This window comes from Mixophyes fleayi, chromosome 2, assembly GCF_038048845.1.
Source record: "Mixophyes fleayi isolate aMixFle1 chromosome 2, aMixFle1.hap1, whole genome shotgun sequence".
NCBI classification, from domain to species: Eukaryota; Metazoa; Chordata; class Amphibia; order Anura; family Limnodynastidae; genus Mixophyes; species Mixophyes fleayi.
In genome coordinates this window covers 339,741,349-339,757,705 of record NC_134403.1, presented here as the reverse complement: position 1 = coordinate 339,757,705, position 16,357 = coordinate 339,741,349, and the positions used below count along the sequence as shown (strand labels likewise).

General features: G+C 39.1%; 1 protein-coding gene across 3 annotated transcripts in view; it reads right to left on the bottom strand.

The window, feature by feature from the left end:
- PROS1 (protein S) overlaps nucleotides 1-16,357 on the bottom strand; it is a 46,106-nt gene that overhangs the window by 13,898 nt on the left and 15,851 nt on the right. For all 3 annotated transcript variants that reach the window (XM_075197043.1, XM_075197042.1, XM_075197044.1), the window contains 3 exons: nucleotides 5,446-5,564; nucleotides 3,946-4,135; nucleotides 1,265-1,429 (listed from right to left, as the gene is read on the bottom strand). In XM_075197043.1, coding sequence (XP_075053144.1) covers nucleotides 1,265-1,429; nucleotides 3,946-4,135; nucleotides 5,446-5,564 — 474 coding nt within the window. The remainder of the gene's footprint in view (nucleotides 1-1,264; nucleotides 1,430-3,945; nucleotides 4,136-5,445; nucleotides 5,565-16,357) is intronic.

Here is a 16,357-nt window from a genome sequence, read left to right as displayed (position 1 = left end):
TCATGAAGGGGCACAGTGTAATGGTGAATAGGCACAGTGTGATCATGAAGAGGCACAGTGTAATGGTGAATAGGCACAGTGTGATCATGAAGGGGCAAAGTGTAATGGTGAAGGGGCACAGTGTGATCATGAAGGGGCACATGTAATGGTGAAGAGGCACAGTGTGATCATGAAGGGGCAAAGTGTAATGGTTAAGGAGCACAGTGTGATCATGAAGGGGCAAAGTGTAATGGTGAAGGGGCACAGTGTGATCATGAAGGGGCACACAGTTTAAAGGTGAAGGGGCAAAGTGTGATGATTTTTGTACGTATTGTTGTTTTATTTTATTGTGATCTTATTCCCCTTAATGATAGCTGTAAATTATTCTTTGACAAAAATATAATTGAAAACGGGACTGCTCGGTAATTATTTTGGAGGGTGCCTTGAAAAAATTATGGAGACTCTAAAGGTGCCGGAACTGAAAAAGTTTGGCAACCACTTGGTTAACCTATTGCTTGAGATAGGAAACCAATTCTTGCTTTGATCTCATTATATGATGTTATTCTTCTAAACAAAATGAATGCGTAGTCCTTCGGTGAGACCAAGGGCCACTTGAAAGGGCCCTCAAATAATATCATGTTGTCCATTACTGAGGTAAACAATGTACATCAATAATTTAGAATAAATCAAGATCACTAACAGGACAGTATCTACTACAGAGGACCACTATGTCTAGGGAAGACCTGTTCAAGGCTTCATACAAAACATTTTCTGTATGAATATTTTATTTTAACTGTCCCTTTTAATTATGTCTTTTTTCTATTATATATAGTTATGAAAATAATGGAAAGGGATTGTTGGATAGAATGCATGAGCATGTGGGGAGTACAATTACTAGTTAATGATCTTTAAATATGCCCACTGATCATTCAACAAAAACCTTTAGAACATCCATTGTGTTATGACTCTGGAACTTTGTAAATTTATGGATAAAAAAGTTTTTTTACTGATGTTATTGATTTCTGAAATTATGGTAATTACAGCACAGAGTATGGAGCTCTGGGGAAATAAGTGAACACGTCACATACTGCCACCGCGGAACAGACATGAAGGACATCATATGGCATGGCATAGGTAGGGCGATTAAGCCGCTGCTACTGGGCTACTCTGCTTTCTGGGCAAATACCAGTTTATTTATTTTATTTTTCTGTTTCTGTTAATGAAGGCATTTAAATTGAAGACGATTAAAACCCAGTGAGTAAACATTCCATGAAATTGAAATTACCGGTTTAATGAGATTCTCTACTTTCTGCGGTAATCCTGCAATGTAGACTTTGGTTTCCAAAATACCATTTACTGGTGTAAATAGATGCTTGGGCTTATTTATATTCATAACGGCTTCTTTTGCAATCTTAACACTGATGCTGTTCTCCACCTCTTCCACAGACACCTAGAAGGAAAATAAACACATTTTAGGCTTCTATGCTATTTTTACAGTGTAGGAACATACAGGTTAAATGTAGAGAGGGCGCGATTACATGCTGGCATTTGTAGTGCCACAAGTGTGCACTATAAACAGTGGCCACATCATGAAAAAAATTGTGCTGGCCCCGTCAAAAATACATTATTTTTGCTCCCATTAGCAATCAAATAATATAGGACCCATAATATAGATGTAACATTATATTGCATAATTAACATAAATATAATGTTAATATAATATTGCTGTCTTAATATAATCATACAGTAATTTTTCCCACTAATATATTCACAGAATTATTTATCCCCCGTAACATCATTATTAATTATTTTTGCCCCCTTAATCAATACATAACAACTGCTCTCATAATGAATTAGTGTATGGTGGCTCCTCTTATAGTCTCTCACAACCACCTCTATTTTCTAAAGGTTGTTTTGGAACTTTTCAGATTACTGCACATCACCGTTGATTTGAGTTTTCAACCTCCAAACTGCTGGCTAGTAAATCCTGCCAGTGATGTGAAAACCCCCAGAGATGTGTGGAAGTTTTAAAACCGCCAAAAAAAGAACTGCTTAGTAAATCTCCAACGAAGCCTCAACGCAAGTTTCTTGTTATTCCTGTATGAACCAGGCAATGTGGAAGTAAAGTTTGGTGTAATATGAGAGTGGCATTGGATAATCAGGCACAGATTGTAAAAATACCACCCAAAGTTTTGGTAATCTTAACCCACCTCTATTAGGATTATTGGCTATTTGGGGTTACAGTTCTACTTGTACTTGATTCCAACTTTCTTTATAAATGATGTCCATCTTACTTTTGTATCGGGTAAGTGATCATAATGAAAGCTAGAAGTATTTTTACAAATACAACTACTCTAACAGCTCTGTTTGCTTTGTGATTCCCTTATAACTATGACCTGTGTTGGGTATCAGTTTGTTTACCAAGGTCCACTAAAACAGGTCAGCTATGGATGGGCCCTTCCCACACAGATGTGTAATGTTGATCGACAGTCCCAGCACTATTGCAGGTTTTTATTATTATATAGTTTATTTATAAGGCGCCAAAAGGTTTCCGCAGCGCCGTACACAGTATGAACAGTAGACCAAACAGGGTAAAAAAGTACAGAACAAAAACAGAGTAAACCAAGACTCCGGAAGCCCCAGGCAGAGCAATTACAGAGAGGTCGGATCAGAAGAAATGGTATAGAGACCGGAGGGAAGAGGGTCCTGCTCACAAGAGCTTAGGTTATTGCACTGGGATGCTCAGTCAAAGTGACTGTAGTATGACGCAGCTGGGGGGACGGTAGGTGGTTCTAGAAACCAGGGAAATTAAATTCAAATTGATACTTAGCCAGGCAGCAGTAAGTTGTGCGTTAAACAGAAACTAGAAAATATACTAGAAACAAAAGAAAAGTCAATATCTCATCTAAAGTGAGAAAAAATTAAGAAATCTCTCTGAAATGGATAATGACAATCAAGACAGGAAGGTTGCGATGGAAGTATCAGGAACAGTGTCAACACTTCTGTCTGCTATGTGTCTTCTGAATTGAAAAATCACCCTAAAATGCCATTATAATACTTTTTGTTATTTTTCGTATACTATATTTTTGTTATATTATGTTTGTTTGTACATAATAAAGTGATCTTACACAAGCATTTCTGACTGAAGTAAGATTACTTGGATAATGCTGATACGATGAACAGTATGTAAAATATAATATTAAGTTGTATTCAAGATCTACATTTACACTGCTTAATAAATGCAGTGTTGTATAGTAATAGTGCCTTTGTTTTGTTTTACAGGCAGTTTAAATGAAACTACGGACATAACAATTGCTTAGCAAAACCAGGCCCTGCATTTATAGTAATTTCTGGTTATTACATGAAAAGATCCAGATATGTGTGTTTAGTATAAAACACCCCATAATATTATGGGGGAAATGTCACAAACAACACAGAACACATATTCTCAGAGCAATTATGAGATGAACAGGCATACAATTGTCTTTCTCTCTGACCCAATGGCCTAAGTATCACTGTACAATAAAAAAAAAACATGGGGAAGATTTATGAAACCTTCTCAAAATAAAAAGTGAAGGTGTTGCCCATAGCAACCAATAAGATTCTAGCTATCATTATCTAAAATGTACTAGATGAATGACAGCTAGAATCTGATTGGTTGCTATGGGCAGTCTATATCAATAAAATATTAATATTTTAAAACAGAGTGAAACAATATTATGTTAAACTTTGGAAGGTAATATGTGCATAGTGGTATTCAGAAGCAAGATGGAACCATTTTTGAGGAAATTAGAAAAAAAATGTATATAGTATTTATTTAAACTGATTTTCAAATTCGTATACAATTGTCATTTGAATCCTTAAGTTACTAAAGTATTATAATGTGATATGAGCATTGCTTGTTTGCTTTTTAGTCGTATAAATATATAGTTTAAAAAAACAAAAGCAATGGGAAATCCAGCTTACTATATGCCACTCTCCATTATTGATTGATTTGCCTCCAGTAGTCACTTTTGTCCAGTAGTCATTCTTGAACTGAATCTCAATCTTTCCATCTCGCAGAGCAAGAAGAAACCACGAGGAATTCTCAGCAGACACGGCGTACAGAATCACCCCCTCATCATCGTATGTTCGGAAGTCAAACTCAGCTGAAAACCTATTCGGAAAAGGAAATCCACAATGACAGCCTTGTAAAGTGGGGGCGCTGGCAGGACCAGCGGCCAGGAATCTACTTTTAGGTTAAATTCACCAACAAAACACATTTTCATGAATGGGACTGTATATATGTTCCTACATACGGGTGAGCTGCATCGATCTGTGCTGCAGAGATAACATGTAGCGCACTTATCATCGTGATCTTTGTGTATTTACAAATCAGGCAAAAAAAGAAATCATGCATCAAAATCTGAACGAGTACAGACAAGGCTGACACATTATCAGAGAGAAGAGACTGACCCCTAACACAAATGTACAGATGCAAAATATAATAAACATTGCCATTTTATCCTTAGCACACCTACCACCAAGGCTATTATTATTATTATTACTATTAGTATTATTATTATACTTTATTTATGAAGCGCCAGCATGTTAAGTAGCGCTGTACATTGAGGAATCATGACACAAACAAATTTATACAATAACCTTAAACAAAAGGTAAAAATAGGGAACAATTGAGACGGAAGGTAGCGGATTAACAACTGTAGCTGTCGGTGTGTTATGTGTGTGTAGCCAGGCAGATGCACCACCAGCCACCAATACAGGAGCTATGACAACAAAGAATAACGATATGGATCATTTAAATCAATTGCAACAAGGACTATAACATTTTGCTCATAAACACATTATAGAGCCGCCAGTAAGATGCCGAGGGCCACTGCACCCTTCACCCGCAACCCCGGCTCCTGTGGTTGACCAGTTGCCAAGATAAACTAAAGCAGTTCATAAAATTTTACATCCATATACCCTTTCTTCTTCCTTCTGAACTATTTATTACTGCATTTTTATTTTATTGTTTTATTTTATTTTTGTTGTTCAGTTTAAGGCTGGTTCGGGTAGGAGTATAGAAAACCCAAATCAACCTCCTGGAGATGGCATAAGTGCTAGTGTTAAAACCCCTCCACCCTGCCCTCTCCCCAATTACACTGGTAAAACAGCAACATAAGCAATATAAAAAGCTGGTCACTCATGGACCAATATTCTGGTTGGGCTAGAACATCGGGATAACAGTCCAAGTTGCAAAACAACATACGTGTCTGACCATATTGGATGAGAGCTGGCCACTTCTGAAACACACGGGGGCCTGTTAGTGCTGTCTGAAGATGACGGTACACAGAGGTGAATAGTGAACATCTTCTAACCACACTTACCGCTGTGCCCGATAACACAACCAGACTATAACCAATATCAGACAGTGAATAATTATTCATATCCTGCTAATAAGTAAATGAAGTTTCTACCACTCACCTTGTAACATCTGGCAGTTTGAATCTCAAATACACTACAGGAATCCCTTTAAACTGTTCTGCCAAGTAGAGCATTTCATAATTAGTCTCAAGATTGAGTGGAACACAAACTGGGATTTCCTAATTTGAAAAAAGAAAAAATACGTATGATATATTTGTAACAGTTCTTATTTAGCTATTAATTAAAATTTTTAATAACAGTAAATACGTTACTCAGTGTAATACATCAATTTAACTTTGGATGTTGTTCAAGAGTAATTCACCAGGACAAGGTGTTTGTGTACAAGCACAAATCATTTATGAACCACACAAAAAAGCGGGCCCACGCTGCTGTTTTCTGTGGGAAAGTGCCATTTATTTTCCGCTAAGCACATATCAAGGTGCACGCCCACTTCCCAGACAAAACTAGATGCACTTGTTGCCCTGATCCGCACTCAGCAACGAACGCCATGATCCATGCTAACCGCCAATCCATTTAATTCATCCTTGCCAACTTTTGAGATCACCCCTCCGGGAGATCTCCAGAGTTGGCCGTGTCTTGGGGGTGTGGCCACGCAAATTGTGTCACCAGTCCCCTACTGTACAATACTAATTTCGGCCTATTATAGCAGGGGGCGGGGCCAGGGTGATATGATTAGCCCCGCCCCCACCCACTTCACCAACAAAGGGGGCAGGATTCAGGAGAGCTCCCAAAAACTCTGGAGTCTCCAGGACATTCCAGGAGAGTAGGCAACTATGACTTAGTTCCACGTAGCAACTATTGCATTTGCACAAAAGTAGGAGCCAGACAGCACAGAAGGATATTTCCACATTTTTGCATTTTCGGACACCCTTACTGTTTATACCTATAGAAAAAAACATCATGTTGTGTTGCTATACTACAGGTGTGAGTGACATTGCAACTGTCCAGCTTCTTATCTATCACCTGGATATCATTTATCTGCCTGCAAAAGGGCAAAAATTATCAAAATATTTATTATGTTGTCATGCATCGATATGCACTGCGTGTTTATTACATTTTATAAAATGTATTTTTATTTTACGTTATCTATAATGTTTTCACATAATGCATCCAGGGAAAGTTGAATGCATTTAAAACAGATATTGCTTGTATTCATTTTGGCTGCGCTTCCACTATGCTATACAACGTATTAAAGCACAATCATGTTACAAAATACTGCATTTCTGAAAAGCATTGATTTATGGCTGACCAAAAGTAACAACGATGCACGAACCAACATTGATGCTCGTTGTGCTCCAAGCTCTGTTCTCTTGTATTTGCTCTTTGCACTTAGAACGCAGATAAAGAGTGTGTTCACATATGCCCTGGCCAGTATGTACAAAACTGTAGCGGCAAAAGAAAACCGCAGGAAACAGGACAGAGTTCAGGAGAGAGGAACATATTTATGTTATTGCTTTTAGCTTCTACCAACACATGGGGGACAAATGAAAATAGACTAGAGGGCGATATCAATAATTGAAAATCACGGACTGTGTGCTATCTAGTTCAGCAGCTAATTGACTCTGCACAGTAGGGCTGGAGAAGGTACTCCCTGCTCATGTCTCCTCATTACAGATGTGATACAGCCAGAAAGATGAAACCGTAAGGAAGGGTACCCCAGGGTGCAGCTGTCAGATTCACTTGCACAGAGAAGGAGATACGAGGTATAAAAAAGTTGTACTGTGATAGTGTTTGTAAAAGTAAGAAGTGATTCTGTAAATCAATTTTTCAGCAATTTTTTATAATAAATTCAACTTATATTTCCTAATTTCCCACTTCCTTAAATCACCAGTACAAGTCTAAAGTTTATGCTTTCAAATCCCTCTGATTCTCTTTCCCACAACCTATATCTGCTCCATTTTCCATCTTGTAAACTATATGCCTTGTTTTCTTACTTTACTCACTGATTTATTTATTTATTCTATAACCGATAACAAATAATTCTTATAGGGGTAATATAATCAATAAGCCCTATAGTCTTGTGCAATGAAATAAGGATAGAGGCATGGTCATAGGATATTGTGTGCTCCTGGATTATTGCAAGAGATCAACTACATTTTGATATACTTTATTCAAATGTTCAATATATTGCATTTCCAATTCAGGAAAACTGACTAGGAAAATGACAAACATATACCAGAAGATGGCGCCGTTGGGCTTTGACAGATTTTCTGTTTCCAGAAAACCAAATATTAGATCATCAGGAAATTAAATTATATTTTGCAGTACTAATTAGAATATGCTTTCATTGTGACTAAAACTGTTTGAATGCATCTCTAAACAAGGACATGTCGAAATAGATTTTGAGATACTGTCAACAAAATCTATATTAAAAAGCTAGGTTATCGAGGTTTTTAATGTTTTCACAATAATTAGAACACAATGACAATACAGGGTCAGCACAACTGCTGGGTGTGTCTGCCAACTCACTGGGGGTCATTTCTAAATGAAGGAAGATGTAATAGTGCCATGTCTCCATGCGTTGTGAAATCTGCCTGTGTTTCTGTGCAGTTCCACCTATGATTATGGAGAAGTACACAGATTGGCGTGACACAATGGGCCTGATTCATACTCGGATGTAAGTTTGTGTGCCGTATCTTGCGTGAAAAACTCGATGCAGTCTCAGTAACGGACCTGACGTCAGTGAACACAATTGCATGAAATTCACATTTGAATGCAAATTACACTTACAACTGCGAGTCGAGAGGCGGATGAGGGAGGCAAGGGGCAGACTAACGTAGGCAATGTACAGTAAGGGTGCGACAAGGCCGTTTCTGACGCAGATACGTCCAGGGGCGCACGGAGGATTGTCGGGGTGGGGGGGGTTTCTCCCTGCCGACCCCCAAAAAAAAAAACCTGTTTCGCAAGCAGCTCCGTTTCGCCAGCGCTGTCCTATACAGCAGCCGCGGTGGACGCTTCTTTGACAGCGCCGCGGCTGCTGTATAGGACAGTGGCCACTTAGTTAGCGCAGGGGGGGTTTCTAGAGACTCAGAAACCCCCCCTGCATGCGCCACTGACGGCAGATTCAAGTCCTGGGTTTATTGTAAGTACACTTCGTTTCAGCTGTATCATTTGCACTAGCTACAGAGAAGGTAATGATGACACACGTAGGCGTGCCGTGCCACTAGCTAGCACAGACCGTGTGTATGCAAGGAGCTTGACTATAACAATGCATTGTGTGTACAGTATGTATTGAAAGCATTTTGACTTAAGTAATGAAAAAGAAAAAAAAATGATTATACTGTTAGGACTTGTTCACTAGTTCATTTATTTTATAATATAAAAAAAAGTTTTGTATGTTTTTTGATGTGGCCTAATATTGCACATATGCTTGTGAGCATACTGCAGTTTGTTCTGTCTGTCTACGTAAGACATGCACCACTTGGGCAGTGTACTTACACCCAGATTCAAATTGAAACGCATCTTGAGATCCGCTTCTATTTGAATATGGTCGGAATGATGCTCAAGTTCCCTGCTCTTTTTAAAAGGCAACTTGCGTCCTTACTTGAATCAGGACGAAGGTGTTTAATTGCAGGGGAACATATTTAGCCCTTACACTATCAATTACTGGCCAGACAGGAGTCCTGTGTGCCTGACGATAATTTTTTTTTGCCATTATGAATGGTGACCACTGCTGGATTAACATAGGGGCTACATCTCCCGACCACCGTCAGATGGGGGAGCAATGCATTTCTTTATTTTTCTGCATAAATGAATGAAGAGCAGCCTGAATGCTGTCAGTCTCTATCTCCCTTCTCTAACTCTGACTAATGTATAAGGGCTAGACATGGGACAGAGATGTTTCCTCTTTTTGCATCTGGGACCCCCTCTAGTTCCAAGCTAGTTCCAAGCTGCGGAGGGACATTTTCAAGAGAGGCCTATAGAGACATTTCCCCCTCTAATTATGTTACATCTACAAATCGGATGACACTTAACTAAACAAGCTCTTATTATATGCAACAAACGGCCGCCCTGTTCTGCCTCTCTAGGCGTACAGGGATACTAGTCTACGACACACACAAATAGACATATGGACATATTTTCCTACCCATATGCAGTACGAAGTTGTGTATACTCACTACACAAAAATTTACAAAAGCCCCATCTCTAAATGAGACCCTAAATGTTAAATATCAATTTAAATGGGACCCAGGGCTGACAGCTGTCACTCAACTTATCATCCTCCAGCCCTGGATAAGACAACAATTTGGAATGGGAAGGGTCTCCGTGTTCATAACCCTATTGTACTGCTGGCTGGGGAGACAGTGTTATAAAATAAACTATTCATTTATCATTTGCATTTGCTACAAAAATATGTCTTCACCAGAAATGACATATGTTTAAACATTCTGCTTATTTTGCAAGCGAATTAAAGGACGTTTATAGCATAGGACACTTTCTACATGGAAACAATGTTTCAACTGTGCAGTGCAAAAAACTGTTATTCATCGAAACTTAAGCCGGGTTGTTGGAATACTCATTTTTGCAAGCTATACCCCAGGAGCTTTCAGGGGCTTAATCAGGATCCAAGATACTGACACGTTCCAGCCTCAATGCCAGAGCTTAGAAGGAATTATACATTTCTGTAGCCTGCTGGGTGCGCATTGTCTGCCAAGTCACTCTTAAAGTGTGCCAAGTATTTGAAGCATTCTTAACAAAACAAAACTCATGGCCTGGAGAGAATACCGAAATGAAAAAGACAAAAAAAAATGTTTTCTAAATATAATAATAAAAACAGCAACATGCAGACAGCATTTATAAAGAGGCATTGTGAAGGACTGTAACCAAGTATTGTAATGAAGGCAATGGAGAGGCACATAATGCGTGACATAGATCATCGTCTGTTTGAGCAGCCTGCAAAAAAAACATACTGAGAAGTCTATAGCCCGGGGCAACAGGGAGCCAATGCTGATTTCACAAATCACTCCATAAGAAACTGGAGAACATTAGGTATCGCTCTCGGTGACCTGTTGTATCATATCTAGCACAAAATAACACCTGTAACTGGGAATTATACGGAGATGAATAGTTCAATGCCTCATGCAGACCTCAATAAGTGACAATTGCCTACAGCTGTGTGTTCCATTACTGTGTGGTCAATGACCCCTGTAACTCAGCGTCATTACTTATTATTAGGTTCCTAATTTGCTTCCCTGTCCAAGAACAGCGGGAATGAATGGCTGGGGTGATATGTAGTTTAGTGGCCGGCTCTGGCAGGGAGATCATTTGATACCTAATGACAAATTAGAGTGATACTTTTCTGTTGTACTTTGTTAGCCAGAGCAGGCTGTTATTACCACGTTCCATCTGAGTGTCTAGTCTGCTGTCAGCCACTATATTATTGTGTGTGACAAGTGGGCACATCTATCTCAGAGATGAACGAGGATTCACATTGTGGGGTCTTTCCTGAGTTAGACCTCGGTAATGAATGACCACGCACAAACGGTTAATGCAGAGGGGGATTTCTATAACAGTGTTCTTTATTATTACCTTTTAAACACCTAAAATTGGATAAAAGAGCTGCTAGCAACATATACATGTAATACATTCACATGGAGAAACATTTAGTGGGAAGCATTTTTTGTATGCACATCCACACTTACTTCCTGTCAGTAAGACAGTGGAAGGTTGGCAAGGAAAGAGGAGGTCAATGTTTCATGTGCTTTTATGGTGGGAAATTCAATTCTGCGCATACTTCTGTTTTAGCCTTGGGCAATGTGCAGCTGGCCACACCTCTGGGTCTTACGGTACCCGAAACATCGCTGATACCCATAACAACAGCTACTGTTACTAAGTAAAAACATGCATAAGGGCCAATTCAATTCTTTTCCCTGCTCCATTGGAGCCTCAAGCGATGAGGCTCCATGGGGTATTATGGTATCCTAAACATCGCTGATTGTTCCTAGCACTGAGAAGTCCACCTAATGGAAAGCAGGAAAGCTTAATCCCGAAGGGCGACACTCTATAGAGACATTACTCAATCCCTCAATCCCAAATTATAGCTCTGCCCCCTATCCTAACATATTCATAGGGTGTTGCTCTGATAATTAATCTATCGGTTAAATGGGAACTTCCACATTCTAAGATTGATGACAAGGGGTGATATTTTACATTACATTATATAATGCAAAATGTTGAATGGACAATGTTTGGAATCCATATCCAGCACCATTCTGTATTTATACCCTCACCGAGTGCTGTGGGTTTGCAGCAAGTATCTCATACTCAATGATGCAGTAGATGGGAGATTATAATGTTATAATAGATCCCTAGGCAGATTATACACAACAATACAGATAGATAGTCCCCTCTAGAAGCTTTTATTCCCCGTGTTACCTGGAGCTACTGAAATCCAAGTGTTGTGCTGTTATATGCATAACAAAAAAAAAAAATGTTAAAAAAAACACAATGTCCAAATGATATATTCCATTTCCAACATTAAGGTATAACAATGCAGCGTCCATTTAAATTATCATGCGTCTATATGGAAGCAGAGATGCTGCATCTCTGGGTATGATCTAAATATCAGCTGGGTGTGTAATGCTCTGTATATAAAACTGCTACATGTCAATATAATTATCAAATGTCCCTAATTTTTGGTATGGAGGTGTATTTGTGTTAAGAGGACCATAGATTGTAAGCTTGCGGGCAGGGCTTTCATACCTCTCTGTCTGTATTACCCAGTATTGTTTTATTACTGTGTTTATTCCCAATTATAAAGCTCTATGGAATTAACTGGCACTATATTAATAAATGTTGACGATGATGATGATGATGGTCAGACAGTTTTATAGTGCTGCCTGCTGGGGATGACATTCAAACAAATTAAACGATTTGCCCAACTGAACTCACAAACCTCCTATTATAACAAAGCAGGAAGCCCAAACAATGTGGTCTTCCTAAATCCGAGACATGTGTTTGGTTACCTTCAATCAACACTTTGAGCAATTCTATGATGGCAAACAAGCAAAGGTGAGACCGCTGGAAGGTTAGAACAATTCTGCCTGACTTACAGAGTAACCCCGTTCTGCACAAGATCTGCGTCTCTCATCCACCCTCATTACATCCTCCCATTCCCGATTACAGGACTTTTTTCGGGCTGCACCCACTCTATGGAATTCTCTCCCTCGCACAATAAGACTCTCCTCTGGTCTACAAAGCGTTTTCTGAAAACCCACCTCTTCAGACAAGCTTATAATATTCCTCAAACACCCTCTTAACCTCACTACATTACCCTATTACCATCCATTACTCAATTTCACACAAGACAACTATTCCCTGACCAACATTGTTGTGTGACAGGATGATTTAACTTAGGAGTCACTTTTACCTTTGCAGTCTGGCTGGACCGAAATGCAAAATGTAGACTTAACCTCATGTATCAAACTCCCATTGTCCCATAGATTGTAAGCTTGCGAGCAGGGCCTTCTCTCCTCTTTGTCTGTTTTACCCAGTTTGTTTATTAGTTTACTGTGTTTGTCCCCAATTGTTAACCGCTACGGAATATGTTGGCGCTATATAAATAAATGATTATGATGATTACGATGATGTTGATGGCTTGTAGAAGTAATATACAGCATATAAGACTACACCATGCCTTATTTGGTGCTATAAATTCAGGACTGTAAAACTGAAACCACTAATTAGATATAGGTATTATAAAGAAAAGACAAGAAGTCCTCAGATACAGACACACTGAACATTATGCTCCTTAAGTATTGTCATTATTTAAGATATTTGGCATCATCATTATAATTATTACAAAAAATATAATTATTGATGTTAATGTATGAAGCGTACCATATCTTGTATTTGAGATCTTTGGGATGAAAGTGAAAATGTTTAGTCTATATTTAAGGAATATAATTTGTGAGGAGTATTATGATCAATCTCTCTGCTAGTCATTTACGCTAGATAATAGTTGTCTGCTCGCCCCTGGCCAAGCTGCTGTTCCCAGCACCATATATCTTAGTTTATGTTCTTGAGAATGTTCCAAAACTATTGGAGAGAACAGATGGCTTAAATATTTCTCCAGTCTGGGACAAGTGGGAAAAATAAAATAACAAAACTTATTTTCTAAAATCTCTTATCGGTGTCTTTTTGCCTTGAACGTTATTACCGCCAGCCCTGAACATACCTGTAGGTTCTGAACAGAACAACAACAACAACTACTTCAAGGGCATAAGCAGAAATTACTGAGCACAATACCAACATAGTGAAAGGGCCTCTCTGTCAGATATAACTTGTTTCCTCCATTAGTTTTATGCAACCACTGACTCCTCTACCCAATTCCCCTCCTGTCAGCGCACCTGCGAGAAACACGGTGGTCTGGGGCGTCATAGTGGGAATATATTTTAGTCTATAATCTTATAGGACAACACAGTGAAACTATGCTATAATGGGACATTATTTATTAAATGACACTACAAATTAATTACATAAGGAATTTATTAACAGTCCCTGATATAGGTGTGTAATAGTCCCCATACTTGACAAAAACTAAGATACTTCCCATTATATTTATATCTGCTGTGTAATGGAGAGTAAGCTGTTGTTCTCTGGTATCATTAACAGCAGCATTCTATAATGTGAATACTGACAGGAAGTCTATTGTATGTAGGAACATATCTCACTCCGCAATTACAATATATATATATATATATATATATATATATATATATATATATATATATATATATATATATATATATATATATACACAAGTTAACCCGTGCATGATACTCATGCATTCTAGTCAAATCAAGCTACTTAAGGTGTTAAAAAGGTTCTTGTCATGCATTTGGGCCATAGCCCAGGCCTCCTCAGGGGAAGAGCGTTACTTCCCGACGTAAGCACCCTTTTTTAACGTGGTTTTGTCCACATGTCACCACCTCATCATTCTTCTCCATCACCTCATCCTTCATTTTCATTGCCACATCTATCCAGATGTCTATCCAGACACAGGGATCTCTGTCAGCGGTCCTGAGTATCACACTCCTCTCGCTCTGTCACCCCCGGCAACCACCAACCACTCCCCACTGTCACCCCCGGCAACCACCAACCACTCCCAACTGTCACTTCTCCTTCAAGAAATATATATATATTTTTTTTAAATCTTTATAAACACTTTTAACAATTAACAAATTAAATTAACAAATTAAAAACATCTTAGTATACCAAATTTCAGCCCTTTCTGAATTTTTTTTCCACACACACTAAGAATTTAGTAGGTCAGTGTATAACTCCGCCCAGCAGTTGGCGCTGCAGCTTGGTTTTATTTTTTTTTAACACACACACACACACACACACACACACAGACAGACTAACACACGCCACTAGACATTTATATTATAGATATATATATATATATATATATATATATATATATATATATATATCGTACATGTATCTGTGTAATATACATCCTGTATTTTATGCTTAGTGCATACTTACCCACTTTTGAAGGCAGTTGTCCGGGAGGGGGTCAGTCAAAGAGGCGTTAGGCTCCGCCCTTGTCAATCTTATGTAATTTCGGCCAATCGCAGCAGGGGGTGGGACCACGATGTCGCGTTTAGCACCGCCCCCACCCATCTTCAACAACGGAGACAGCTGGATCCCGGATTTTTGCCTGCTCTCTCGGGAGTCCGGGAGAACTCACAAAAATTCGGGAGTCTCCCGTACATTCCGGGAGACTAGGCAACTATGGCTTAGTGGTCCTAAAACATAATTTATTACAGGGCATCTGAGCAGTATAAACTGTGGATACAGTTTAAAGGATTTATTTTGCAATGTATGGCTTGTTGTAGGTGTAACCCTAGGCAGAGACATGCTAGAGACATACAGTATTTTCATTTATTCTCCCACAGTTAAATTAGTCAATTTGCTCACATATATCCTTCATTTCATTCACCCCATTCTACAAAATATTAATTGATATTCCACCTACAGCTCAGGCAACACCACCACTAATTTCTGATTTATTTTCCCCTTCACTGTTCGACAATCTCCCATTTTTCCTTCACCTGCCTCTGATCTTTCCACACCATTCTTATGTTTCAGGACAACTTAATACATAACTTTATTTAATTAGGTGCACTGCTGCAGCATAAGAGTCTCCCATTCTGTGACATAAAACCAAAATTGTACAATAACAGAAACTGTACATCTGTATATTATTGCAGTATAATATGCTAACATCCCCTATTATAAAATATTCCATGTATTAGAAGTTGCCTTGGATTTCCCTGACCGGTATGAAAGCATTTGGCCCGCAACCTTTACATGGTCATTGAATTCCTCTGTGACTTCCAATTTACAGTAGGGAAGCATTTTTCCATATATATAATGCCTAACTTCTATTCGGGTAGCCTTTACCATGGTCATTCGAGATCAGTTACAGCAGATTATGATATATACAGTGACTGTTAGAGGCAGGGAGATTATGGAAACTCTAAACCCACCGCAACCTAACTTGCTGGAAAACTGCTTGGATAAAAGTTATCTTCTGATGGGAGGTGATTGGCAGGTAGACGACATAATGTCACACTCTACATACTGCCACGTGTTTAATGTTATATACACAGTAACAGACTAGGTTGAGGGAAAGGACATTATAATGGTGGTAAAAGAAATTGCTGATGCCCAGTGTTGGACTGCGGCATTAAGAGCCCATCAGGGAAAGGCAGATAGGGGCCAGTATGCACGCTGCTGAAGAGGTGTATAGAGCCGCAGAGGGGGTGTGGCCAGCCGCCAGGTCTGTACGATATAGCTAAAGTCCTGTAGAATACACAGCAACAGAGGTGCTGGGCGGACAGAGACACATAGCGGCTCCAGCCACACTGTGTGGGGAACTGGGGAGAGAGAGGACTCACCCATTCAGATGGTACAGTCCATAAGGGAAGACTGGCGCCAA